Raw genomic sequence first — 26,075 nt, 5'->3', positions numbered from 1 at the left:
ACAGCCTAGAGCTTCCCTCAGACCCGCGGGGAACGGGGTTCCTGCCGCGTGGCCGCTCTAGCCGTCGCTCCGCCTCTGCGTTCAGTCCGGCTGGCGTCCCCGCCCCTTCCCTTGGCGTCCCCGAGGTGGGCGGGCCTCGTCGCGCGCCGATGACGCCTTAGGTATCGCGACAGATCGCTCTTTGGGTCTCTTTCTGCCTTTCCCTCTCCCGGGCCTGGATGTGGCCGGGCCCGGGCCGTCTTCGGTTCGCCTCCTCCCGGGCCGGGCTCCCCGCGAGACCGAGGGGCCCCATGTGAGGACGACGGAGGCGGGAAGATGACCTCGAGGAGGTGAGAAGTGGGGGGTGGGAGGAAGGGTCAGGCCCCGCCCTTCGTCCTCTCGGTGGGGAGGGGTGCCTCGCTCTTCTCCCTCCCCGATGCCGTTGCCATGGGGATGAAGAAGGTCGGGGGGGAGCCTACGTGGCTGCCCCTAGGAGGGCCTTCTCCTGGCCTGCTGCCTTCCAGATGTGCAGGACTACAGTTCCCATCATGCCCCAACCAGGGTAGCCTGGCCTGTCCTTATCCAGCATTTCTAGCCTGCTCTGGTTTTCTAGGGCGTTCTTTGCCCGTGGCTCAATTATATATAATCTGGAAAGCACCTTATGAAGCAAAATTAGCAGCCTAACAAAGGGAAGAGCCATCGTCACGACCATCCTAAATTGATTCCAGCTCCCATCGCCCCCAGCCAGCAGGTTCCAAGATGGTTTTTCCCTGATGTGGCAGGCTGTAGTTTTCCTAACGCTGCTGGCTGGTGACAATGGGGGCTGTCATCCAACGCATCTGGAGGCATGAGCTTGGGGAAGTCTAATGCTGTATAAGGAAGTGAGAAAACGGAGAGAACGGCCCGTTCTCCCAGGGTTTATCTGCAGCGTCTCCAGTTCGGGCCTGATGGAGGGAAGGTCTGCTGCTCTATCTCTGCTGCTCCCCTTAGACATACCAGCCACAAGACAGAGTCTCCAGAGAAGTTTCCGAGTTATCAAACGTTCCACCGTTGGTTGTTCTCTGTTTCTGGAGAATGCTGATGTGGGAGGGGGCTGCAGTCCTTTTCTGAACGCTGCCAAACTCAGCTTCACTGCCCCCTGATGTGCTTGGATAGTGATTAATGGGAGAGGGAGGTCTGTTGAGGGATGCTAGTCACAGTGGCTCTTAAGAGTGTCCAAGCTTAGAGGAAGTTGATTGCTGAGAGCACTTACCTGTTGCCTTGAAGCCTGGGATGGGTAACCTCTGACTGGGGCTGCCAAAAACTGGTATTCTAAATACTGATCCAAATTATCTCCATTTTGCAGTAGGAAACAGGAAAAGTGTATTGTAAGATTTAAAATAGCCACATCACAGTGAAAGAAAAAAAAAATTCAAATACTTTAGCGCAATCAACTTGCACATTGTAAGGCAAATAAACCAATTTGAGAAATTGGGGGTAGAAAAAGCTGATGAATGCTAGCCCTCGTTAGCAAAGCAGAACCTCTGCACAGAAGCAGCCTCAATTTGGATACTGATGCTGGGGGGAGGGAAACGACGTCAACCCCTTCCTATCCTCCTTGTGGAAAATATTGGAGTGTTCTGCTGATCAAAATGGAATACTGGACAAAGGCAGGTCATTGCTGAGTGAAATCCAGAGCTTTCCCCCCGTATTTCTGTAGTTCAGAAACGAGGTTTTGTGCCCTTCTGGAGAAGGATGGATTTCAGTGCCCATTAGCGTCATCCAGTACAGTCAGAACTTGAGTGATCATCTGGAAAGGCCCTATTTCTCATGGCTGAAACAGCCTATACCTTCCTACCCCCTTTTCTCCCCCTGCTAAAAAAATAACTTGGACTCCTTTTTGCTCAGTTGGAGATTGTGGCTTGGGTTGTTTCGTCCTTCTGGCAAGGCTCCTTTGTTGTCACGGGTACAGGTGCAACCAGTGACATTTAGGGTTGCGTCTGTACCTGTCTGTTCTGGGGTCAGCCGCAACACTTCTTTTCTGCCTGTTTGTTTGCGAATGGTGAAGAGTGGGATTTTGATTTTAAAAATGCGTTTCCCCTCGTTTTGTTGCGTGCAGCTAGGGCCAAGAAATGAGAAATAACTTTTCAGCAGTGATCCAGTGCCACTTTCTTTATGGTAAAACTACAGTTCTTGGAATTCCCAACCAAACGTGATCAGTGCATTCTGCTGCATTGGTGGAGTGAATGCCAGTTGGGAGAAGGATGGGTTAAAGTGGCAAATTATTTAGAACAACCCCATCATTTTTCCTTTCAAAAATTTACAGTGTACTCACATCTTCCCTTACATCATAATTGCAGGAGATTTTCCTTCATAATATCCCATCCAGACTGTCAAAAACAGGATCCCTTTTTTCTTGAAAAATAGTTACTTCCTGCCTCATTTCCTGGGCCTAATTATCCGTGTCAGTTTATGGTTAGAGTTCATATACGAGTGTAGGGAGTGCTGGTCACGTTTTCAAGTGTAATATTTCAATTCCACTTAACATGAGTTAAGTTCTGACATATGAGTAGTTATTGCTGGATCCTGTTTTTTATTAATAGCCTCCTTTATATTTTGTTAAATGTCCAATTACTGGCCATAAGGAAAGCTAGCTCTACAATTCTGTTAGCAGACAGTCTTGGAACATTCTTAATCTTGCTGCGATCCCAGCACCATCTTTCTCTTCCTGGGGTTGAAAAGGAGTCCAGCCCACCCCAAACTGTAGAATCAGGTAGCTTGTCAGTCTAAAATGTGCACATTCAGTTTTCCAGGCTCTCTTCTGATCCTGTCTCCGGAACCACTTGGCATAGCTGGCCGGCCTACAGCTAACTTGAGACACCCCCATAGCCTTCTATTTCAAACTGGTGACAAAATGCTGCTTCCCACTTGGAGACAAATAGAGAGCTTTAGAACAAATGCTGCAAATAGAATCAGCGTCTTGGTCAGCAGTCCCCGGAAGTTGTTTTCTTCCCCTGGGTTCTGCTGAAAGGTTGGAGGCTGGTGCTTTTTATGGCCCCACCTTCGTACTTCCGCCATGGCTCTCTTCATCCTGCAGTCAAAAAAAGCCACCCCCTTCAAAATTCTGAGGTAGTCATCCAGAGCAGAAGTGCGTAACCTGAGTATTCATGGCTGCTGGGTCATCCCTAAAAGTAGTTAGCGCATTAATTGGAACGATTACTGTGACAGAAGGAGAAAGCGGTTGCAGATTAAGCTGGAGTCCTGAGGTCTGTTGAAGTTAGTTCTGCTCCTGCCCCTTTGATTACTTTTGGGAGAGCGGTGCCTGCTGTTTCATTTAAAGACCAAGCAAAGGTTGCTCACCCGTTCTCTAAAGCCGGAACAAAGTCCGTAGCTTGCGTTTCCTAATAAGCGGAAGATCCTGGGCCCTGGTGGTAGAGAAATCAGATGAAACAAATTATAAGAAGGGAAGGGGAGCTTTCTCACCCCAGTAGTTCCACCCCCTTGATGACGCGAAAGAACTTAGAGCGGTGATTTCTTTGGGCGCTAACTTGCCATTTGGAGAGCATCTTCCTGGACCCAGAAAACCAAACTCCTGGCCTCTCAAAATTTTACGACGACTGCCAGAGCCAAAGTTTTGACTTCAAGGCTTTTGAAGTCTTGTTTCTGTTTCAATTGTTGAAAGACCATGAAGGACAGTCTTGTGCATACATGACGCATGGAAGGGTAGATCTACTTTTACGATCCCGTTTGGAAGTCGGAATTTAGCCTGTAAGTTCATTGGAGCTGGAGCCCAACACACTCCTGTTCCTCCGATGGCTACGTGCCTGGATGGAAGAATATAAATATGCCCATTACCGGTCCTAGTAACTCCCTAGGCCTTTCAGAAACACCGAGCTTTCACCCTGAAGTGGGAAGTACAGATTTAGCCAAAATGTTGATTTAGTTAACCAAATTTCTAAAAATAAGCCAAACAGTGATAGGATAGGAGGCAAATGTCAAGCTGAAGGTACAGCCCATCGGGAGGCCTTCAGCCAGCGAAGTACTGGATTAGTTGTTGAGAAGGATGGCTGTGGGTGGCTGAGACTGCGAGGATATATGGAGCCTTCACCGGAGTGAAGAGAGGGGCCAGGCTCTGCTAAGCAGAACAGCCACAGCCCCCTCCTCCTCACCCTCGAGCAGAATCTCCCAGAATTGGAGCGGATAGACTCTCAGGACAGGAGCAGATTCCTTATCACCTTCTGTGGCTACAAGGAAAGGATGAGGTTGTAACTGCCTTCTCAGTTTCTCTTGTTTGTTGTTAGGGAGCCACCGGTGGTCTTATCAGCTTTCCACAGGAGGCTTCCCATGGGTGAAGTTCCAAGTCTCTTGAGAAGAGAGAAGTCTGCGTTCTGATTGTTTCATCTGACTTTAACCCTGGTTTGCAAGAGGCTGGTTCTTACTCCCTTCTGGTTCTCCCTGTGTCATAGTTGACCAGAGGGGGGGGAATCATTGCAGGTCAGTGGCAAAACACCTGTTCTGTGTGCAAAAGACCTCAGGTCCCAGTGAAACAATCCGAATCATGGCGAGTCAGGCAGCCTCTTCAGTTGCTGTTACCCACACATCACCCTGTTGTAATGTTTTATGGGGAAGGTGCCAATGCTTCTGTGGACTTGCTTGCAGTTTTGCTCTTGATTTTCTTCTGTGGGAAATGCTTCTCGCGTCTTTTTTCTTTCTCTGTATTGTTTTCTGCACTTTTTTTTACCTTTTATCTTTTTATTAACTTGATATGTTTTCATGTTTATCTTTTACCCCTGTAAAAAATTTCAGTGAAAATTATATATTTATCTTAAAAAAAAAGGAAACGCTTCTCACCAACTAAAGTTGGCGTTTTGAAATTCCCGTCTTCTCTTTTCCCAGATGGTTTCACCCCAATATTACCGGAGTGGAAGCAGAGAACCTGCTCCTGACCAGAGGAGTTGACGGCAGCTTTCTGGCTCGGCCCAGTAAAAGCAACCCAGGGGACTTCACCCTTTCGGTCCGGTAAGTCAGCTGAGACAGCCTGTAGCCGTCTTTCAATTCTCCTTTTAATGTCATTTTACCGAAAGTTTTACAAACGAGTAAAAATTGATGCAAACTAAAATAGAGTGAGAAGGAAAAAAGAAAAAGGAAGAAATAAAAGAGAAAGCTAAAGTGCAAAAAGAAAGGGAAAAAAGGTAGAAGTGAAATAGAAAAGAGAGAAAAATGACACACAGAAGTGGCTTCCAATCTTCTTTACAGCAGTTATAAGTACAATTATAAATTTACCTCTTTGTCTAAAGTTACCACACGTCTCTCTTCTTTCCATCATCTATCCTGTCTAATCAAATCCATAAACTGTAAGTTTATTTTTTTCTGTTTTCCGCAAAAAGTCCATAAGGGGTCTCCAGTCGGCAATAAACATAGATATTGTCTTTTCTCTGATCAAAGAAGTCAGTTTGGCCATCTCAGCGAGTTCTGCCATCTTCACCAATTGTTCCTCCATTGTGGGTAGTGCTGAATCTTTCCATCTCTATATATACAATAATCTAGCTACAGTCATTATGTATAAAAACAGCGCTCCATGACTTTTTTCCAACTGTTTGTCCATCAGTCTCAAGAGGAAAGGTTCTGGTTTCAGTTGAACGTTAATCTTTCAAATTCTCTGAATCCAAAATCTTCTGGCTTCTTTACATGTCCACCAACTCCTCCAATTCCCTGAAGGAAATCTGGTGTAATTCCTCTTTCTGCAGATTGCTTTGGCGATCCTCCTCCTTTTTGCTGTTTTTGCTGCTTTTCTGGTCATTGCCATTGTAGTATTGTAATCCAAAAGTGAAAGTGTTTCAATTGAAAGGGAAAGAGTAAAAGGCAAGCTTTCCCTTTTTTTTCTGTTTTGTCTTCCTGTGCTCAATACTTTTGTCTCAAAAGGCACTCCGTAGTTACAGTCAGCATCACAGTCTGGCTCACATTACTGTTATCTTTTGTTTTGTAAAATCCACCAATTGTCTTTAATAAGCAAAAAACATTTGTACCAAGGTCCGGTTCGTTTGTCTATTTTAATTCCAATTTATTCAAAAGCACTTTCACCAAAAAAATAATCTTTAAAAAAAACTGCCCCCTGTATCCATTTTAAACTTTCTAACATCCACTCCTTGTTAAGCTTTTTGCCAAAAAATTTTAAATATTTAAACCCCCCCTTTTTTTTCTAGTCCAGAAAGAACGTTGACTCGCCAACTGGAATTCTCTTATCCTGCCACTCAGAAAATCTCTTTAGCTGTGAATTATTTACATCCAAAAGCGTTTAAGAAAGTGAGTCTTGTGCAAACCTTGTGTCCCTATAGGCTGCATCACGGTTGTGAACTTGATTGAAATCCCTTGACTCCCAGCTGCTCAGTTCACGAGTTGACCGCAGAAACCTCTGTTCCTGCAGTCTACTCGCGAGGAGCAACTGTCCGGAGTGCAAGTGGCCATAACTCCTTTATACAGAAAGACAGCGCTGGCCAGAATTCACCAGCCAGCTGCCGATCTCTGCTACGATGCTGTCCCCGCTCCTTCAGGGACATCTAGTCTGCCATAAATCCTCACCCGGAGGCTCCTGTCTTTGAATTCTCATGTAGAGTAAATGGATTAACCAGCTAAGACTCCTTTCCTGGGAGGCTGCCCTACAGCAAGTGCAAGCAGTAAGAAAATAGCATCCATGTTTGCAAGCTGTTCCTAGCTAGTTTCCTTCCCTCCCTCCCTCGAGTTCAAAGAACGTTAAGTAAGGAGGGGTGCTTGGAGAATTGGATTAAACCTTGCTTTCTGTCCCTAGAAGGTGGTTTTCTGTTCATTGGCATCAGCTTTCTTTTCCCTCCTCTCTTCCTCTTTACTTTCCGGAATGGCCAGGCGAAATGGCGCGGTCACTCACATCAAGATCCAGAACACCGGTGACTACTATGACCTCTACGGAGGGGAGAAGTTTGCCACCCTGGCGGAGCTGGTCCAGTATTACATGGAACATCACGGTCAGCTCAAGGAGAAGAATGGCGACGTGATCGAGTTGAAGTACCCGCTCAATTGTGCTGATCCCACTTCTGAAAGGTGAGCAGGGCAGGAGCATCAGGCCCAAGGAATCCTGCTGAACTTGGGCGAGGCCCATCTCAGGAGCCATGGCGTGGAGGCCGGCAGCCTGGCGGGCATGGCATTCTCTCTGCTCTGTGTCAAGCTTGCTGGAGTTCAGCTTTGGAGGGCCAGCTGAGATTGTACAGGCTGTTGGTGTCACCTGACTCTCCGGACTGGATGGCTGCAGTTTCCACTCAATGGCCTTTGGCAATAGTGGTGCCCAGAGCAGCAGCTCTTATCTGTTTGGACAAGAGCTGGCTTAAAACTTTTGATGTACTTTTGAAAGTAAGCCAATCTTCCTCTCCTCCGCTCTCAGCACCTTCTGCTATAAGAGCAAGGGAAGCCTTTCGATTTCAAAGCCGTTAGAAACCTTTCAAATGCAGCTCTGATTCTGGGAGCCCTCCCTCTCTCGGTTCGTGTGCCAGTTGGGAAGGGCAGGGGAAGATGGCAGGGAGGGCCCTGACTCCTTTTGCTGCCTTCCCAAAGGTGGTTCCACGGTCATCTTTCTGGAAAGGAAGCAGAAAAGCTGCTTACGGAAAAAGGGAAGCACGGGAGCTTTTTAGTCCGTGAGAGCCAAAGCCACCCTGGAGACTTTGTGCTTTCCGTCCGGACTGGGGATGACAAAGGCGAGAGCAACGATGGGAAATCCAAGGTCACTCACGTCATGATCCGGTGCCAGGTAACAGTGTGGGGATGGAGATGAAGCAAGGTCAGATCTGTGGGGGGGAGATTTCTGAAGCCTCTGGGCATCTGGTAACCATCAGCCTCTTGGACTTTTTCTTGTTTGGTAATGTTTTGTATAATTTTTATGTTTTACGTACTTATTGTTTTAATGGATTTTGTGAGCCGCCCAGAGGCCCGCATTAGGGGGAGATGGGCGGAGATAAATTTAATAAATACATAAATACATAAACCTAGAGGTGGAAACGGTGGGCACCCGTTCTCTTTATGGCTTGTCACTTCTGCAGTCTGGGCTAAGAGACGGCATGTTCAAGGCCGCGGCTTTGAGTGGATAAATCACAGAAACTGATTTACAGTATCCTTCGTTGAATAAAAAGCCACCGGATTAATCAGCCAGTAGGCACGGGCTTTCACTTATGGAAACAGCAGGCCGCGAGGACTGTCCGGTGCCTTTGCAGCATGTGATCAAAGAGGAAGGAAGGAATGCCCCAGCTAATGCAGCATTGTGCGTCCACCATCTCCAAATAAGTGCCAAATAAGCTCCTTTTGGCCAGGACATGGTTATGGAGCTTCAATCAGTGGATTAAGAGTATTTTATAGAAGTTTAAACTGAAGTTTTTTCATTACATGATCACGTTGGAGCAAAGTTAAGCAGGAAAGCTAGGAGCGGCTTACTTGCTTGGGAGAGCTGATAGATAGAAAGGGCTGTAGCGTTAGATTAGCTTGTAACAGATGCAGTTGCACCCCCTACCCTTTTCCCCTCTTTTTAAATGAAATCTTTAACTTGCGAGAGGAAACCAGGAGTACATTTTTTGTGTGTGGAAGACCTGTAAGTTCCTGCAGTCAGCAGGTGCTCAGATTTGCCCTGTTCATTACTTGGGTATCCGAACATCTGTAATCCTGTTTGGTAGATCTTAGGTTCCTTGGGGAAAACCTCCGAAGAAGCTCTGGGGAGCCTAAAATCCCCCTCCCCAGAGTTACTAACTAGGCCCCCTGCCTGCCTTCCTCCTAAGGATATGAAGTACGATGTTGGCGGGGGGGAGAAGTTTGACTCCTTGACAGACCTCGTGGAACATTACAAGAAGAACCCCATGGTGGAGACTCTGGGGACAGTGCTTCAGCTGAAGCAGGTAAGAAGGGCGTGCGGGAGTTGAGTTTTGGTCCTGCAGCACAAAAACCAGGTTTGGCAGATCACCCACCGGGGTCTCTGAAAATGGCTGTAATGTGTGGGCACTCGTGTCCGTTTGCTTTGAGGTGTGGAGATGCTGGCTGGGGAATTCTGGGAGCTGAAGTCCACACATCTTAAAGTTGCTAACGGGGAGAAACCCTGCCTTAGATCCCAGCCCAGCTTCCAGCTGGCCCATGGCTGGACTCCGCCCTTGCCTGAGAGGCTGCCTGGCTGCTCCTCTTGGTGTGGCATGGCTCAGCGGACACCCCCCCCCGTCTCTCCCTCTTTTCCTGACTAGCCCCTCAACACTACCCGCATCAACGCAGCCGAGATTGAGAGCCGAGTGCGGGAGCTGAGCAAGTTGGCAGAAACTACCGACAAAGTGAAGCAAGGCTTTTGGGAAGAATTCGAGGTACTTTCTAGAGAGGATCTGTTCTGTCCTCCCACCTGGCCCGCTTGCTTGTCTTCAGTAGGATTTATAATTGCGAAGGTCCCTTTGGGAACTGGGGAAGGTCCTGAGACTTCCAGATGCCCAGCGGGTAACAATGTGGGTTCCTGAGGAAGTCTTGGAATGGAGCAGCATGTAAACCAATCTAAAAATAAGTAGATAAGACCCTTTGGGGTTGCATGGGAGGAGCTGTGTGTGAGCAGGTAAGGCTGGAAATCCAAATTAGAGTAGATCCTGGGCGTCAGAGATCCCAGTTGCCTTCTGTTTTCCGCTCTCAAAGTTGTTTGCTGTAGATTGACCAAAAGTTCAACAATAGCAGTGATAAGAGGCCTTTTCCCTTTGCTAAAACCGAGAAAGTTTAGCTGTGGCAAAAGGTACTTGAATTCTAGAATCCCAGGGAGGGAAGGGATCTTGGAAGTCTTCCCGTCCATCTCCTTGCCCAAGGCAAGAATCTTCAGAGCATCAAAGAACCATCTTGGCTTGAAACCTCCCATGATGGAGCCCCTGGGACGCCAGGAGGCAAGCTGTTGGGTGTTAGTGGATTTGGTGATGAGCTGCTGGCCTGGTCTGGACATAAATTCCCCCAGGAATCTATTCCCCCAGGAATGCAGCGTCCCTCTGTTCTGTAGCTGGCTTTGGTTGGGATTCTAGTGAAAATTAACTTTAGAGCGGATTTAGAGCTGGCTGGGGAATTCTGGGAGTTGAGGTCCACACATCTTAAAGTGGCCAAGCTTGAAAAGCACTGCCTTGCGGTATTCCTAATGGTGGAGCCGGGTGCATCCATGTGCAAATGTCCATGTGCTGAACGTTAGGGATCGATTCGGCGGCTGGCAGACTGCGATTTGCCCGTAGTCCTGCCAGCCTTTAATTGCTCGCAGGCAGAGTGAGCTGCTGTTAGGCAGAAAAGTGCCGCTCAAGAGGAGACCGGCAGCCCTTTCTCTCTCTCGGCATAACTCCTGAACCTCGGGGCTGGCTTCCCCAGATTCCATTTCCTGTGGGGCGGAGTGACTGCGTTTCCCAGGGGAAGGGGGCCGGCGCCTGCCTTTGTGCTGGGCCGTGAGAGCAACGCTAGGGGGAGCCTCGCCCCCACTCGGTCAGGTGGCAGAGCTCACCTTCTCTAACCTGGCTGGCTCCGGGGATGGGCCCCGTAGTCCGGGGGGAGAGGCTGCCGGGTTGGGGAAGCTGCTCGGGAACGCCTCCTGGCTGCCTCGCCCTACTCGAGCTGCTCAGACAGTGGGGGGGGCCGAAGGACGGTTCGCGGGCTGTTGGCGACGCGCCTGTTTGTTTTGCCAGACCCTTCAGCAGCAAGAGTGCAAGCTTCTCTACAGCCGGAAGGAAGGGCAGCGACAGGAGAACAAGAACAAGAACCGATACAAGAACATTTTGCCCTGTGAGTGTGCCTCTCTTTCCCGCTCGGCACTCCGCGGTGGGGGGCAGCAACAATGGGCAGAGCTGTCTTGTTCTGTAAGTTGGGGCGGGCAGGAGGGCTTCCCTTTCAGCCGTTCCTCCCATTTCGAGGCGTCGTATCATTTTCCTCGGTCTTTGTGCAAAGGAAGGACGGCGGGAGATCCTGCCTCCCTGATGGCGCTGCTGGCATTTAGCAGGAAAGTCCTCGGAAGTGGCTGGGGAAGGGGGGCCGGGGAGCCCTCCGCAGCCGGCTGGCTGCGCACCCCTTTCCTGTTAGCTGAAACTTGGCTGGGCCATTTGTTTCCTGCGGTCGGCTTCTCTCTCACTGACACAGACCTCCCGGCCTCCGCTGCGAGGTGGTCCTGGCCGCAGCAGAGGCCTGATGTGCTTGAGACCCCCAGGAGCCGTGGGGGCTTGGAGCACGGGCGCGATTGAGCAAGAGGTTCAGCGAATCAGCCACTTCCCTTGCAGGGATTTACAGGCTCGGTCTAGGGCATCTCTGCTGCCATGGCTGGAAAGGACTCTGATTCCTGAAACCCTCCAGGCAGCTGCCTGAATTGCTGCTGACAAGTCTGAGTTGGTGGTTGGTGGTTGGTGGCAGTTCGGTGGGTTAGGAGTGTGTCTTTTGCTCGCTTTCTAGTTGACCACACCAGGGTCGTCCTTCACGATGGTGATCCAAATGAGCCAGTTTCTGATTACATCAATGCCAATATCATCATGGTAAGATGCCCGCGCTCTCTTTTTGCAGCCCATCCTCCGCTGAGGGAGTTCAGGGGTCGAGGGCCACTTTCTTCACTGGTGGGGCTGGATTACATCAGGCTGAATTCCCCCCAGCAGAAAAGGAGGGGCTCTGCCGGCCTCTGTCGAAGAGGAAAAGGGGGGTTGCAGGCCTTCCTCTCCCCATCCCTCCTTTCCTGAAACCTGGCCAAGGTTTAAATCTGTCTCTGAGTGCAGATCCTTAGCCTAGCTTTCTCTCTGTGGTGCGCATTTTCTGGATGAAGAGACATTTTGCTTTTTGAAAAAAGACAACATTTTGCCGACAGGCTCACCTTCTTGAATGGTGCTTGGCTAAAGGGGGGCAGGGGAAGGAAGGGATCTGCACCGTTAACTCAGAGTCAAGGCCCGGAGGCTCTCAAGGGGATGCAGAGGTTTGCCAGGAGGCAAAAGAGCAAGGAAGAGGAACTTTTGGGGATGAGAAAGACTGTGGGAGATCTTGGAACTTCCCCCCCTCCCATTGTAGGAAACGATACTGGATTGCAAGAGCCCAGAGACTAGTTTAGGATGGCCAGGAGGGGAGGGGGCAGAGCCTTTCCTCTTCAGTGGAGATGCTGGGAGGGGTCTACCAAAGCAGGGCCCTTCGGGGGCTGTATTTTGCCCTGGCTGAGGTATCTTCTGCAAGGGGACTTGCCCCAGTGGCAGCTTTCTCAGATGACCCAGGGAGGAGGCTTCGGACCTTCAACACCCGGAGCGATTCCTCCCGTGGGGAGGCGGATCTTAGTCTCCAGAGCGCCCTGTGGTGCCCTGTGCCTGCCGAGACAAACTGCATAGTGACGCTCTCGTTGGTTTGCAGCCAGAATTCGAAACCAAGTGCAACAGTGCCAAGGCCAAGAAGAGCTACATTGCCACCCAAGGGTGCTTGCAGAACACTGTGAACGACTTCTGGCGGATGGTGTTTCAGGAGAATTCCCGCGTGATCGTCATGACCACAAAAGAAGTGGAAAGGGGAAAGGTAAGGCTCCACCCTGCTCCCGGGACCAAGGGGGAAGCGGCATCTTAGCCAGCTACTCTCCTTGGTTCCTATAAAAGCCCGGAGCCCAGGGGATTCAGCACCCACCCTCACTGCATTGCGCTGAGAAGCTGTGCTTTTAAAAGCAGCTAGTCCTCAGTCTTTGGTTTCGTGGCTCTCCCGCTCGGCTGCTCTTCAGCCCTGCCTCATATGCCAGTCCGTTTCAGGAATGGAAGGTGACAGCAGCGTGGCTGTCTCTCTGCGTCTCCCCCCTTTTTTTCTAAATTAAGCACAGTAACCCAAGAGGCAGCCTGAGGGCTTTTGAGGGAAAGGCTCCAGGCAGAGGCATGGGCTGGAGGGTGGAATGAAGAGCTGGAGCAGGAGCAGAGAGATTCAAGCTCCAACCAACCCCTCCCTGGAAGCCTCTGGGTGCCTTTAGGCCAGGCACTCTCTGCCCGGCCAGCCCACAGGGTGAGGGGGTGCCATGTACAGCGCCTCGAGTGCCCAGAAAGGCTGGATAGCAATCGGATGAATGAAGGAGGCTGACTTTGTACGTGGAATGCCAAGCAGAGAGGCCTGGCAAGGGGATGGGGCAGATGCCAGCACCGCCGTGAATCTCTGTCCTCAGAGTTGTATCTGCGGATAATGGGGTGAGGAATCCCCTTCCATTCCCGTCCATTCTTAAAGCTCAGTTTGCTGACTTGATTGTGGATGCTCCCATCCTGTTTTCCTCGGCTTGAGCCTTCCCTCGTTGCATCTGTCCGGGGGGAGGCGCCTCCGACCTGCCAAGTACTGCTGAGCCTCCGTTTCCCTCCCCCTCCCTCTTAGGTCGGTTGGCTTGGGTGGTGGGGCTCGGCACCGTCTGGCGGGCAGCAAGGGGACCCTGCTGACCGTGCCTCCCCCACCTTGCAGCTGCTCAGCCAGCGGCATCCCGCCACGCCCTTTGGGTGAGCTCGGGGCCTGTCTGCCAATCCCTGCCGTCATGGGGTCCCTTCCTGTGCTGCTTGGAAAACGTGTTCACGGTGCAAACAGACGAGCGACGGTGCCGCCATGTGGGAATGCCCGACCTCCCTCCGTGCCACTTCCCTTCTGCCTGCTGCCTGCCCCTTCCCCTCTCCATCTCCGCTGCACGCTTGCCTTGCTCCTCCCCAAGATTCCCTCCTGTGGGTGCTCCCTATGCGGGAAGCCCTATGGCGAAATGGCCTGTGGCCTCCAAAGGGAAGGGGTGGCACACAGAGCCCGTTCTGGTTTCTGAGGATCCGAGGCTTGCTGGTAAGCCCAAAGACCAGGCTCTGGGGACTCGGCGTCATGGTGACTCCTGGAAGCACCGCCCCCCCCACCCTCCCCGGGGAGAGCCATGAATCTTGACAGCAGTGTTTGGTGGGGGCGGCCGGCAGGGTACTTGCAGTCTGATCCCAGCCCAGTGAGTCATCTGTGTTTTGTCAGTCAGTCTGGGGACCATCTGTTCATCCTGAATCTCTGCGGGCTGCATTCCAGCAACTGCTTTGCTCCTCTCGACGCCTGGTGGAGGAGAAGGCGGCTGGATAGCTGCGTGCTTTTCCCACCCACTCCCTTTGCAGACCTCTTGAGCTTGTCTTTGTGTTGGTTAAACACCCTGGGAAGTGGGGGGGTGGTTTTTTGGGGGGAGGGGGAGGGCTTCCCAAATGGAATGGGCATAATGTGCCGAGCCAAGGGGTGGGGGGGTGACAAGGGGAGAGCAAACCCATGGATCGGTGGATAAGGTGGGAACCAACTTTTTCCAGGAAAAAGAATTTTGGCTAAGTGGGCCATCTTTGGGTCAGGAGAAGAGGAAGAGCTGCTCCAGGGCAGATTGGCCCCCAAAGCTGGTACAAGGTTGCGGGGTAGCGCCTTCTCCAGCCTGGTGTCCTCTGGAGAAGGTGGAGGGGTCATTTCAAGGAACGGATGGCTAGAGGAGGCTGGCGTGGTGCTGAAGAGCTGCTCCAAGAGCTGGTTTCGATCCCCAGCCAGTTATGATAGCTGCAGCTTTTGTGGTGGTGGAGGGTGGGCACAGGGGCCCTGTTCTTGTGCCAGTCTTGGAGGGATAGAGGGATTGAAAAGCCTTTTTTGGTGAAAGCAGCCCCTGCCCCGCTCTTCAGAAAACGTGCCTCTGGGGCCTAGTGGCATGGAACACTATTAAAATCTCAAAGAGCTAATATTTATATTTATTTATTTATATTTATAAATATTTATTTATAGTCTTTATTTGCAACACTCGGGCCCTGTTCTGTAAAGGTCACTGGCCTAACTGTGTCTCTGGTAGCGGTGTTGCGGCCGTCCTTTGAAAATCGCCCTCAGCCCCCGCTTGCTGCTTGAATTAGACCTGAGCACTAATAAGCCTTCACTCTCCTCCCCCCCTTCCTCGTCTTCCAGAGCAAATGCGTGAAGTACTGGCCGGATGAACACGCCCTGAAGGAATACGGCGTGATGCGCGTCCGGAACGTCAAAGAGAGCGCGGCTCATGACTACACACTACGAGAACTCAAGCTCTCCAAAGTCGGGCAGGTACATTTCTGAAATGGACCGAGTGCACGATGGGCAAGCCTCTTGGCCAAGGGGCTCTGCCTTGTTCTGGAAGGCGAAGGCAGCCTTCCCTGGGGGCTTCACAGCTCCCCCAACGGTCTGAGGGACCCGTAAAAGCATCTCTGGGTGGGATCTCTTCCAGGGCAATACTGAGCGAACTGTGTGGCAGTATCATTTCCGAGCTTGGCCTGATCACGGGGTCCCCAGCGACCCGGGCGGCGTCCTGGACTTTCTAGAGGAAGTTCACCACAAGCAGGAGAGCATCGCGGATGCTGGTCCAGTGGTGGTCCATTGCAGGTACCAGTAGAGGCTGTGAAAGCATCACGGTGGCGGGCAAGGTGGTTTGGCCCCAGAAGGAGGGATGGAAGCAAAATACGTGTGATGGTTTCTTTCCTCCCGCCCCCAGTGCTGGAATCGGTAGGACCGGGACGTTCATTGTGATCGATATCCTCATCGACATCATCCGAGAGAAAGGTGAGTCCCAACGGATCGGTTGCTTCCCCTCCGATTACGATCTCGAAGATGGAGAAGACTGTGGCTTGTTATTTTGCGTCGAGTGCACCCTGGCTAGGTCTGCTGGGAGTCGTAATCTCACAATGTGTCAGGTTCAGCCCAAAGAACTCCACGAGACAATGCAAATACAGTTCTGTTGCATTTATTAGCTTCAACCTCAGGACAGAAATCTCCCCAGACTGAACCCAAGTTCCCAAGCCAGCCAGCCACAATGCCGTGAATGCCTTAGGGAGGTGCCAGCCTCATCTTCTTGAACTTCCCACGCTCCTGTTGGGGGCTAAGAACACGCTTATCTCCCTCAGCATGGCCTTCATAAGTCCATTCCATCACACGATGTGTGGAGGAGGGCAGGGGTTCTGGGCCTGGCACACATATGGCCCTGAGCCATAACTGGTGTTTTGAGTTTAGGGTGTTAAGTGCGCCCAGCCGTTGTGTTTTCTGAAGCATCGTTGATGGGATAGGCCGGGTGCGCTGTGAGCATAATGGCTGGTCCAGGAAACCATGATTAAAACCAACCCCTGTTGTTTAAGAGCTTAAGCAACCGTGCCTTTCTCACGAGGGCCCTCAGAAGGAGGCCTCAATTGCGCCGCCGAGCTGAGCCCCTTTCCCCTCTCTGTTCTCCCCTCCAGGGGTGGACTGCGACATTGACGTCCCAAAGACCATCCAAATGGTGAGATCACAGCGGTCAGGGATGGTGCAGACGGAGGCCCAGTACCGGTTCATTTACATGGCAGTGCAGCACTACATTGAGACATTGCAGCGCCGGATCGAGGAGGAGCAGGTATCTCTTGCCTGCCCGGCACTGAAGGCAGCCTCCTTGGCTGCGGGGTTGAAGCCCGGGGTGGGGAGGCAGAGGTGCTTCGACCGAGAAGAGTTGCTGGTCAGGGAAAGGAGGCAGGCGAAGGAGTCCCCCGGGTGTATTTGTCGCCCTGTCTCTTGGTGGCCCATGGGAGAGACCGCCCCAAGGGCGGCAGCTTTGTCACCAACTGCTAAAGCGTGGGGCGGGGAAGGGGATTGGCCAAGATCAGCTGAATTCACCCCTCAGAATAAGCCATGGGGTGTTTGTCTGGTTGCGGCAGCTGGGTTTCCATATCTCAGGAATCCTGAAGCAAATGAGCCTCGTTATGGCTTAGCCCAATGTTAGGTGGAGGAGAGACAAGTAGTGGAAGTTGGGGGGCAGAGGGTTGTTCTTTGGGAAGCAAGGAAAGCGTTTTGCTTGCTAGAAGGGGTGTGGAAGTGACCCTCCCCTGCCCTTTCTTTCAGAAGAGCAAGCGGAAGGGGCACGAGTACACCAACATTAAATACTCTTTAGCGGATCAGGCCAGCGGAGACCAAAGTCCTCTTCCACCGTGTACTCCCACTCCAGCCTGTCCTGAGTGAGTAGCTGGGCTCTCCCCCAGTCCCCTCTCTAAATGAAAGACCCCAAATTGCTCAGGATCCTACCATTGAGGAGTCCTGCTGCGTCTTGCATTTTGCCCCCAAAGGATAGCAGAAACTGGAGGGGAAATGGGGGGGAGAGGGGGAGCCACCTGGGTTCCAGGTCTGCCCTACGGAACAGGCACATTTAATTCTTAATTCAAAGCTCCCGCAAGCCCCTGGCCAATGTTTCCAGAGGAGCTGGTGCCCCATTTTGCCTCGTGCTGCATGGAGGTGTTGCTGCTCCATCTCTGCAACGGGGGGGCTTAGCTTGCCCCCTCATGACTGATATGAGGATGCAGCAGCATAGCCGGCTTTCAGAGGAGTCTGCCCATTGCCCCTCTGCCTGATGTACTGCTCTGGGCTTGTTTTCTTCCAACCCAGAGGCCCAGCCAGTAAAGCAGCCTTTCACCCAGAGGTGTAGGAGGTAATTCCGTTGGCTTGTTTTTGCTCCCGTTATTTAGCTAGTTATGCTTAAGGTCGGACTTCCTTCTCCTTGCAAGGCCAAACTTGGGTGCAGGGAGTAAGGAAAAATACCTTGACGGGGATCCGCAAGATCCGTTACTAGAGCAACAAGGGGCGAAAAAGGAGTTTTAGCCACCTTGTGGAGTTGATTTCCTGGCCTAGTCTACCGAGTTGGGCTGACACTTGGCATGGATGCTCTTTCACCCTGCTATAAGCGTAGTTCTGGGGTGGGGGGTGTTAATTTACACACCCAGCACAAAAAAGCCCATCCCTGTGTTTTGACTTTGGCACTACTAGCTTCATCGCCATTTTCTTCATCCAGATGTCCTGCCTCTGTTGCTGCTTTCTCACTGATGTGATAGCGACTCCTCTTTTGAACAAACGCGCCTCGCTTTCCTTTTCAGCCTCCTGGCAAAGCGTTTTCACGTAGAGCTCAAGCTCTTTCAGGCCCAAGAAAGTAATATGTGTCGTGGGGGGGAACTTCCCGCTCTGAATTTCTGTTCATGCTTTCCCTTTTCCAGGATGAGAGAGGACAACGCCATGCGCGTTTATGAGAACGTTGGTCTGATGCACCAGCAGAAAAGCTTCAGATGAGACAACAACAAGAACTTCCTCATGGGGAAGGCAAGTCTAGATTGGGGAGCTCCTGCGTGACCGATCTTAACCATGTGGGGAGGGTAGATCAGGGGCAAAGGGTGAGTCCGGGGTCCCGGGTGTAGTTTTCATCATGTCCGGTGAAAAGATCCTAGGAACAGAAAAACTCCAGGCAGGCCATCATAAATTCAAGCTGCTAGTCCTCAGGAAAGTGGAATATTAGTCTGTCTGAGATAAAAGGGGTTGTTCTTACGTGAGAGGGGTGGTCTTTAAGGTTTCCGCATTGAGGTTGCCTGGGCGGTCTTGTGTTTCAGAGATCTCCAGTTGGGGGGTTCTTTCCAAACATGGGGGGAAAGTCGATTTCACGAAGGGTTCCAACCTCCTGTGATTCCCCTTTGGGCTTCTGTCCAAAATAGTCCAGTCATTAAAGCATCGCTAGAGATAAAAGCGCTTCCTTGAGTAAACTCCGCTGTCCGGGGCGACGCAGCCCGACCGCTAAGCAGAAGAGCAGATGCCAAATGTCAGCAGCGGATGACCAGTCTCTGCGTGCGTGGAACGGCAGGATGTCAGTTTGGGGAATATATTGTCTAAAAGGCCTTTCTCTTCCTGTCCTTTTTACAGAACTGAAATGCCGCTCTCTCTATTTTTTTTTAAACAAGGAAGCAAAACAAGTTGGGTTCCGTCCCACGAAGAGTGGATCTTGACAGCTGCCTAGAGCTCCTTTTTATTTATGATGTTTTAACCCTTCAGTAATAAGCGGAACTTAAGATCTCCTTTCAAAGAAACTCCTAATTCATTTTCTTAAAATGTCTCATTTTTACAATTGATTTTTTGTTGTTGTTGTTGTTTCCATTCTTGAACGTAAGATTTTTTTTTTTTTTGCCTCCAATGCAGACCAATACTTTGTTGTACTTGAACATTTTTTTTTCCCTCTTTCTGTCCCGGACTTAGAGGTTTTCAAGCTGTTCCAAATTTGTTTTTTTTTAAAGTTATATCTTTCCCTTTAAAACAAAAAAATAGAAAAATAAGTTGTGGGAAAACTGATACTTTTGGGAAGAAACCAGTTATGTTAATCGGGAGGAACCTGTCTCTCCCTCCTCCAGGCCGTTTCCAAGCCAATAACTCTCTTGAACAAGGTCTGGTTGTCAACAGATTTGATCAAGTTTCTAATCCTCATGAAATTCCATGCTGGGGGTCTTTCTTTTTCCCTTGAAATGATAAATTCTAGAACTTCCAATGATGCGTTTTTGCACCAGATTAAACCGGTTTGTTTCCTCGTGTATTTCTTAGAGCCTGTTCAGTCGGCTGGCTCTTTGCTGTCTGATGGGGGGCTTGGGGGGTGGGATTTCAGCTGAGCGGCGTCCTGACCCAGTAACCCAGTCCTCCCTCTTGGATGCTTAGTGGCTTCTGCAAAGGGCCGTCTCTCCGTGATTTCCTTGTGAGCATTCCTGGATTCATCCAGGCCGCCATCATATCAAGAAGACGACGACGACGAAGGATGATGAAGATGATAATGTTTGGGGGCTGAATGGACCTTTGGAATGATCCATCATGGCTGCTTTTCCATTTTCCACCACATCTTCTTGAAAGGGCAAACGGGGTTTGTGGGCGGCTGCCCCGTTCCTCCTTTGAAAGGGGGGGCCTGCTGTTTGACCTAGACCTCCTTTAGTGCTCTGCCTTCCTCGGTGGGCCTTTTTTTTCTCTGCCCCCAAGCCAGACCCAGCTGGCTCTCTTCTTTTCCCCTCGTGTAGCAGTGCCAGCACAGGGCTATTACGCTTCTCTGGTGGATGTGTGAGGAAGGAGACTCGTGTGGGGAGCACAGCCCCAGCGGCCTCTCTTGGCTGGCTGGCCAGGGAGGTGCCTTGTGATGATCTCCAAAGAGCAGGAGGCAACAACTTCAGAGAGCTTCCAGGTGTTTGGGGGGGTCTGCAGGGGGTTGCCGTTTCCTTTGGGCCTCTGCGCCCCGGCAGTCTGATAAGGAGAAGCCTGGCTTCATGGTGGGTTAGGGGATGCGTGCTCTCTCTCTTGGGAGCCCGTTTTGAAGGCCACGCTGCTTAAATCGGCCTCTTGTCTGGACTATGTGGACATTGTGGTAGCCATCATAATAATCACAACCACTCTTTGGCACTCGGAAAAAGCCGCATTCTGTGACACAAATCATGCAAATAAAGTCCATTTGCATTTATCTTATGCTGCCGTAACTTTTCTGCAGTTTGCTTTTGCCTCATTTGTTCCAGCTTCTGTAATCCTGGGAGGATAGAGAGTTAAAGCAAGGCCCTAACTCCTGACCGTCTTCTTTACCCACCTGTCAAGCTCAGAGTTTGTCTATATCAGTGTTTCTCAACCTTGGCGACTTTAAGCTGCATGGACTTCAATGCCCAGAATCCCCCAGCCAGCCATGCTGGCTGGGGAATTCTGGGCATTGAAGTCCATGCAGCTTAAAGCCGCCAAGGTTGAGAAACACTGGTCTATGTCATACTGAGTATTTCCTGACATACATGAGGGCTAGAAGCTTATCCCCTTAAAAGCATTTTGAGAAATCATCTTAGAGATTTTATTGCAGTGCCAAGCTCAACGTTTCTCTGTACGCAAACCACTCTGCTTGCAGTTTGTCGAGCTTGAGCAAAGGAAAAATGGGAGGAAGGCACGTGCCGGAGTTTTCTGCTGCTTTGCCTTGCTTTTCTTGTTCATCTTCCAACACGGAAGCTCGTGTCACTCCTTTTCCCAGAAATCTCGTGGCTGAATCAGGCCCGTGGCCTGAATCACATCAGCGCTTCCCATCTTCTCAAATCTCTCTGTGGCTTTGAGGGCAGCAGAGAAGACCTTGGTGGACGTGGCACCCCCCATCCCTCCCAGGGTAGGAGGGTAGACGTCCGCCTGGATCACAGTCACAAGTCAACGATGTTGGGGAGAGCTTGGAAAAGTCGTCTCCAATGGGTGGAGATGTTTCCCTCTCCTTGGCTGGCCTCCTCTATGTGCTGGAAGCGTAAGAATATGACCTTGTGTTTCTCTGGGGAAAAGCAAGGCACCGCCGTAGCGTGAGGGGTGAGAGTTGTCTGTGGGCATCTCTTTTCTCCACTGGCATAAATTTCTAGTTCTCTGCAGTGCGTCCCAGGAGTTGATAGGAAGTGATATGGAAAGGAGGTGTCTTCCTTTACCCTTGTTTTTCTCTTCCACTTCTCAACTTTACTAAAACGTAATTTTCTTGACTTGAGGAAGATCAGGCATGATATGATGTCAGACGTGATTTTGGTAGGAGTCTGGCTGAAGGCTGTGCGAAAGAGAGCCCTGTGTCAGTGCTGGACAGCCATTCCAAAGTGGCTGTACTGCTGCATCTGAAAAGTGTGGCTGTGCATAGTGGGGGCATTGCAGGGGGTTGTAGAATGTGAAAGTGAGCAGGGGGCTTGCTGTTTCTGGTCCGAAGGCTGGTGCTCGGGGGGGGGACCCAGGTGGGAAGAGTTCCCAGGCAGAAGTTCTCTGATACTCTGTGTGTGTGTGTGTAGGGGTGTGAGCCAAGCTGCAGTGAAACCCTATTTCTTTGGGAGGAGGCCCAGCCATGGGAGCAATTCCAGGATTCACCTGGATCACGAGCATCATTGATTATTTTTCCTGGGGTACATTTGGATTTTTTTTTTTTAAGCAAAGGTACCTTATAATTGGGAGCAGCTCAATTTATGCTCATGATCTCTCTTAGACCAGGGTGGACAGAAGTCATCTCTTTTCTATGCTTCTCCGGCCCAAGTATCATTGCTAGACTGTGAAGTAGAACGTACCCTCAGGCGAACATTGTACCGTGGTGATTCTTCCCGGTTGGTCGGCGTTAGAGAGCAGAAAACTGTTGACGCCCACAGAACTTGTCAAAACCTCATCATCCCTGGTCAGTTTGCTTCCTGCCTGCAAGGAACTCTTTAAACTGATGGTCAGCAGTTCATGGCCCCTTATCCCAGTCTGCATAGCTCAACCCAGGACAAGCTCGCCCCGCGGTGTCCTTCCAACTGCAGCTGGTTTGGGTGCCCCTATTCCCACAAGGGAAATGCTGAAACTTGAACGGGTGAGTTTCTTGCAACATGTTGTTTTTGAAACTTGAAAAACTACATCCTCAAAAATTGTGCAAGGAAAAGAACCGAACACCAAGATCCTTGGGCTTTACTGCAAACCCAAAGGAGACGTGGTAGACGATGATTCTTCCTTCTTTTCTGCTCTTTTAAAACACTTTTTAGAAAACCAAAACACTGTTAAGTATCTTTTACACAAGCCACACTGCTGTGAATGTAGCATCCCGAGACAACACCCCCCCACCTCCCCCAGACTGGGTCCGTAGTTAAGATAGTTATGTGTCTGTGCGTATGTGTTTGTGGCATTTTAAATCTATGTGTTTTTTGATTTAGGGGAGTCCAAAAAGTTTTGAGATTGAAGTGTTCTCTCCCCCCCAACCTCCCATTCCTATCTCAAAACAGACTGGTCCAACCTGGAAGAGCCTCAGAACCTTTTCCAATAAGATTGGAATGCGTTGAGGCTTTGTATTCTGACCTGAGAACCAGATTTTTCAAGGTCTGAATGTTCTGATCCCTTTTGTACGATGCTGGCAATTGTGTACAAGAAGGAAAGGTGGACTTGTAAAGAAGGAAAGAGAAGCAGTTGATCTTTAGCAATGTTTTTCAAACTTGGCCACTTTAAGATGGGTGGACTTCCACTCCCAGAATACTGGCTGGGGAATTCTGGGAGTTGAAGTCCACCCATCTTAAAGTGGCCAAGTTCGAAAAACACTGATCTACAGGTCGGTTTGTATTGCTGAAACAGCAAGAGAATTTAATAGCCCTTCCGTCCTGATGTCTTCCAGGGATGTTGCGGTACAGTCTGAGCATAAGAGTTGCTTCTGAGCATATCTGGAGGGACACAGTTGGAGAAGGTTGGATTGAAAAGCTCCATTACTTGTTTTTAAATATTCCATAGAGAAGGTTTTCTACACCCCTTTGAATCAGAAGGAGAGGTTTCTACTCTGAAATTATTTTATCAAGTAATTGCTGCAGCGTTTCTGTTCTCTGATTTTTTCCCCCCATTTCTTTTCCCTTGGATGGAGAATCGCAAAACCCTAAAATGCAGCATTTTTTGGTTTCCCTCTCGATCTCCAGGCATATTATTTCTTAATCCAAAGGCAGATGTCCTTTTCCTTCTGCTTGTTGGCATGGAGGGCAGGAGCGGGAGGCGGCTTGGAATTAGGGATGTGCAAACTGTTCCGCGTGCAAGTATTCCATGTGCAGTAGAACTCTTTTTAGGTGGTTTGTGTGCACCGAAACAGGGCGTTCTGGGCAACCGTGATTGAGGAGAGAAGGGAAGAGTTAGGGAAAAACCGAGGGCCTTGGTATGTTTTTCTGATCTTGATTCTATATGAATGAGATGTGATCCTCCTGAATTGTGGGAGAACGGCTACCGCCGGGGAACAAGTGAATTTGCAGCTGGATTGCTCCTGAGGGAGTGAGATAGCAGAATGATCAGCCTGTGAAGGAGGCTCTGCTGCTTCTCAAGATACCCACCTCAGTATTCATGCAGAGACACCCAGTCAGGCTCCTGTAATCCTTCTTTCTATGATTTCAGGGAAAAATATGTCTTCAGTTAAGTTTAGAAGGAAAGAGTTACCAAAGGGGGACTCTGGAGGCCGTTCTCACTGAATGCTGAATGCCTTGACCAGTTTTTTTTTGCTTCCTCCCTTACAACTTGTGTTCAGAAGTAATGTTAGCTTGGTTATCCTGTAGTTAAAGCCATAGCAATAGTTATGGGGAAAGGTCTGGGGGGGGGGGGGAATAAGAAAAAACGGGTGATTAGCTGGGCTGGAAAATGTGTTGGCTAGGCTAAGCTGTTATCTTGAGCCATTGAAAGGTAGGTCGCCCCCAATGCGGAAGATGCATATCGTTATTTTGCGTTCAGTGTTCTTTTTGTCCTTTTCTCAGATGTTGATCCTCGTTTTTGTGGCGTTTCCAACCTGGTCTCTCTTCTTTATTTTAATTTATGAACCCTCTTGTGACTTAAAAAAAAAAAGATAATGCAGATGCCTCAAGAGAGCAGATCTTCGTATTATTCATCTAGCTAGAAATAGATCTCCCTGTTTTATCCTGCCCCCCCCCCTTTCTGAGCAGTGTATGAAGTATTATACCCAGAGTATTACATGAAATGTAAAAGTGTATTGAGGGGAAAAAATGCAACTCTTTCCTTGAAAAGGACTACACGTAAAGTACATCGTTGCTTTGTATGTGGATAATTGCTCCCACATTCAGAGCGGGTGTGAGTCCCACCTGGCCTGAGACCTGCTTAAGCTGGCAAGTGTTCCCGGGGCATAAGGGGCTGGCGGAGTTCCCCTGGCTGCATCTCGCAGCCCTGTCCTTTCGGCTGCTGATTCCATGGGCCGTTTTGCGACGGTTCAAAAGACGACCGACCGACCGACCGCGTCCAAAAATGCTCAGAGATGTCTGTTTCCAGACTGTATTTATGGGTGTTGAGTGTAGCTGCATTGCTGGCCATGCTGAGATTTTTTTTTTTTTTTAAATTGCGCCAAGGCTTCTCAGAGTAAAAAGCGCTGTTTGTAAAACACCGGAACTTAATAAATAAATACATTTTCTTACCCCTGTTTCCTGAATGCTTTTCTCAAGCAGGGCTAGCTGAAATAGTAACCGCAGAATAACGTTTGTGCTGGAGTTCTGTTTTGTTAAACTCCATCTGGAAGTCCTGATAAGGCAGGGGGGCGTAAATTATGCAAGGCTGGGCCGTTTGAATGCCTTCTGAAATAGCCCTGTTTCTTCCAGTTGTCAGCCTCCTGCTCATACAGAATTCGGTGTCATTGCACCAGAAACGGGAGGCGTAGCCAGAAAGCCAGGCGGTTCTTGAGAAGATGCATCAGTCGTAATGAGAGGCTCCAGGAAGCCCCTTTGCTGAACTTTTCAGTAATGAGGACTAGAGTATTTTAAAACACGTGTTGCAGATGTCAAATTCTGTTTCATTTGATCCACCTTCTGTTAGTGTCTTTGGGGCCTGGGCAACTCTGTAGCTTTTCGTTCTTAAATTGGGGACGGACGAGTTGTTGGTCGGACAAGGTTCTCTTTTCTGCGTTAACTGCATTAGGCCGTGATGTCCAGAAGGATCAACGGGCGCCTTTTCCAAAGAGAGAGAGAGAGACATGCGAGGCAGCTGACGTTTCTAACGCATCCCGGGCACTGAAGAGCGTGGGGATATCAGGGCCCCCAACCTCACAACTCACGCCCGCTCGCCAAGCCCGCCCGGTCCAGCTCGCTGGGCTCCTGGGTGTGCTTCCTCTGTTCCCCTCCGTCTTCACTACTGTAACGCCCGTGCTGGTTCCTGTGGGTGTTTTTAGCGGCTGTTCTAGCTAGGCTTCCTTTATGCAATTCCTTGCGTCCCCACCACTGCTGTTAACGCTCTGAGCGTTTCTTTTCCCCTTGCCCCGGCCGACACGTCCTTCCATTTAGCCTCGGTGAGTACCGGTGGCAGAGCAGCCATCCCACGGTTACCATGGCAATGCTCCTGTTTCTCTCTCTGCCTCTTCCCCCACCCGGACCCCCATTTCTCATCCGGGCTGCTTCACCTGGAACCGATGCATCCGTTTGTCTGGGAGGCGGGCAGGGCGTTTCAGAGCCCCTCGGCCGTGCGCATATGCTACTCCGCCTGGGCAGCGGGCGCAGAGGCGAATCTGGACTGCCACGCTGTGGGGTGATGGCGGCACTTCTGCATTATGGCAGCCTTCCACCGCTGCAGTCTTGCTCCAGTGAATGCATCTGCCTTTCCAGCAAGAGAGGGACGTGGTTGCGGCTCCCTTTCTCCGTCTGCTCCCCTTGTCACGAAACTGCAAATTTGCTGGGGCGGAGATCAGCCTCCCCTCCTGAACTGAAGCAGCAGGGGAATGAAGTTAGTAAAAAGACTGCGTTGTAATTAGCCAGCTATCATTTTCCTGTTCACTCAGCCCCTCTTACTTGTCCCTTGCCGTTTTTTAAGATTCTTAGGAGGCCTGGGGGCAATTTACTTAATCCCCCATCCTGGGCACTGCCTTCTGCCTGGGC

The 26,075-nt window shown here is 50.3% G+C and overlaps 2 protein-coding genes across 5 annotated transcripts in view; both read left to right on the top strand.

Annotated features, from left to right (window-relative positions):
• Positions 1 to 142: 142 nt before the first annotated feature.
• PTPN11 (protein tyrosine phosphatase non-receptor type 11) lies at positions 143 to 24,628 on the top strand. The gene is made up of 16 exons (XM_007433521.4): positions 143 to 329; positions 4,855 to 4,977; positions 6,838 to 7,032; positions 7,540 to 7,732; positions 8,748 to 8,864; positions 9,201 to 9,314; positions 10,644 to 10,740; positions 11,398 to 11,477; positions 12,328 to 12,486; positions 14,875 to 15,006; positions 15,167 to 15,321; positions 15,431 to 15,498; positions 16,167 to 16,318; positions 16,801 to 16,913; positions 17,940 to 18,042; positions 18,634 to 24,628. Exons 1-15 carry the CDS (start codon positions 316 to 318, stop codon positions 18,010 to 18,012), a joined length of 1,785 nt encoding a protein of 594 aa, XP_007433583.1. The 5' UTR covers positions 143 to 315; the 3' UTR covers positions 18,013 to 18,042; positions 18,634 to 24,628.
• The window catches only part of RPH3A (rabphilin 3A), a 50,942-nt gene continuing 42,806 nt past the window's right edge, over positions 17,940 to 26,075 (top strand). For all 4 annotated transcript variants that reach the window (XR_015795134.1, XM_088135112.1, XM_088135113.1 and 1 more), the window contains exon 1: positions 17,940 to 18,042. Coding sequence is in view for 3 of the 4 variants with exons in the window: in XM_088135112.1 (XP_087991238.1) it covers positions 18,034 to 18,042 (9 nt within the window). In the remaining variant the exon portion in view is untranslated. The remainder of the gene's footprint in view (positions 18,043 to 26,075) is intronic.

This window comes from Python bivittatus, unplaced genomic scaffold (genome assembly GCF_059951505.1).
Source record: "Python bivittatus isolate LINGU-HERP-01145 unplaced genomic scaffold, Pbiv_v1 ctg000100_np1212, whole genome shotgun sequence".
Lineage (NCBI taxonomy): Eukaryota > Metazoa > Chordata > Lepidosauria > Squamata > Pythonidae > Python > Python bivittatus.
This window is presented reverse-complemented; position numbering and strand designations above follow the sequence as displayed.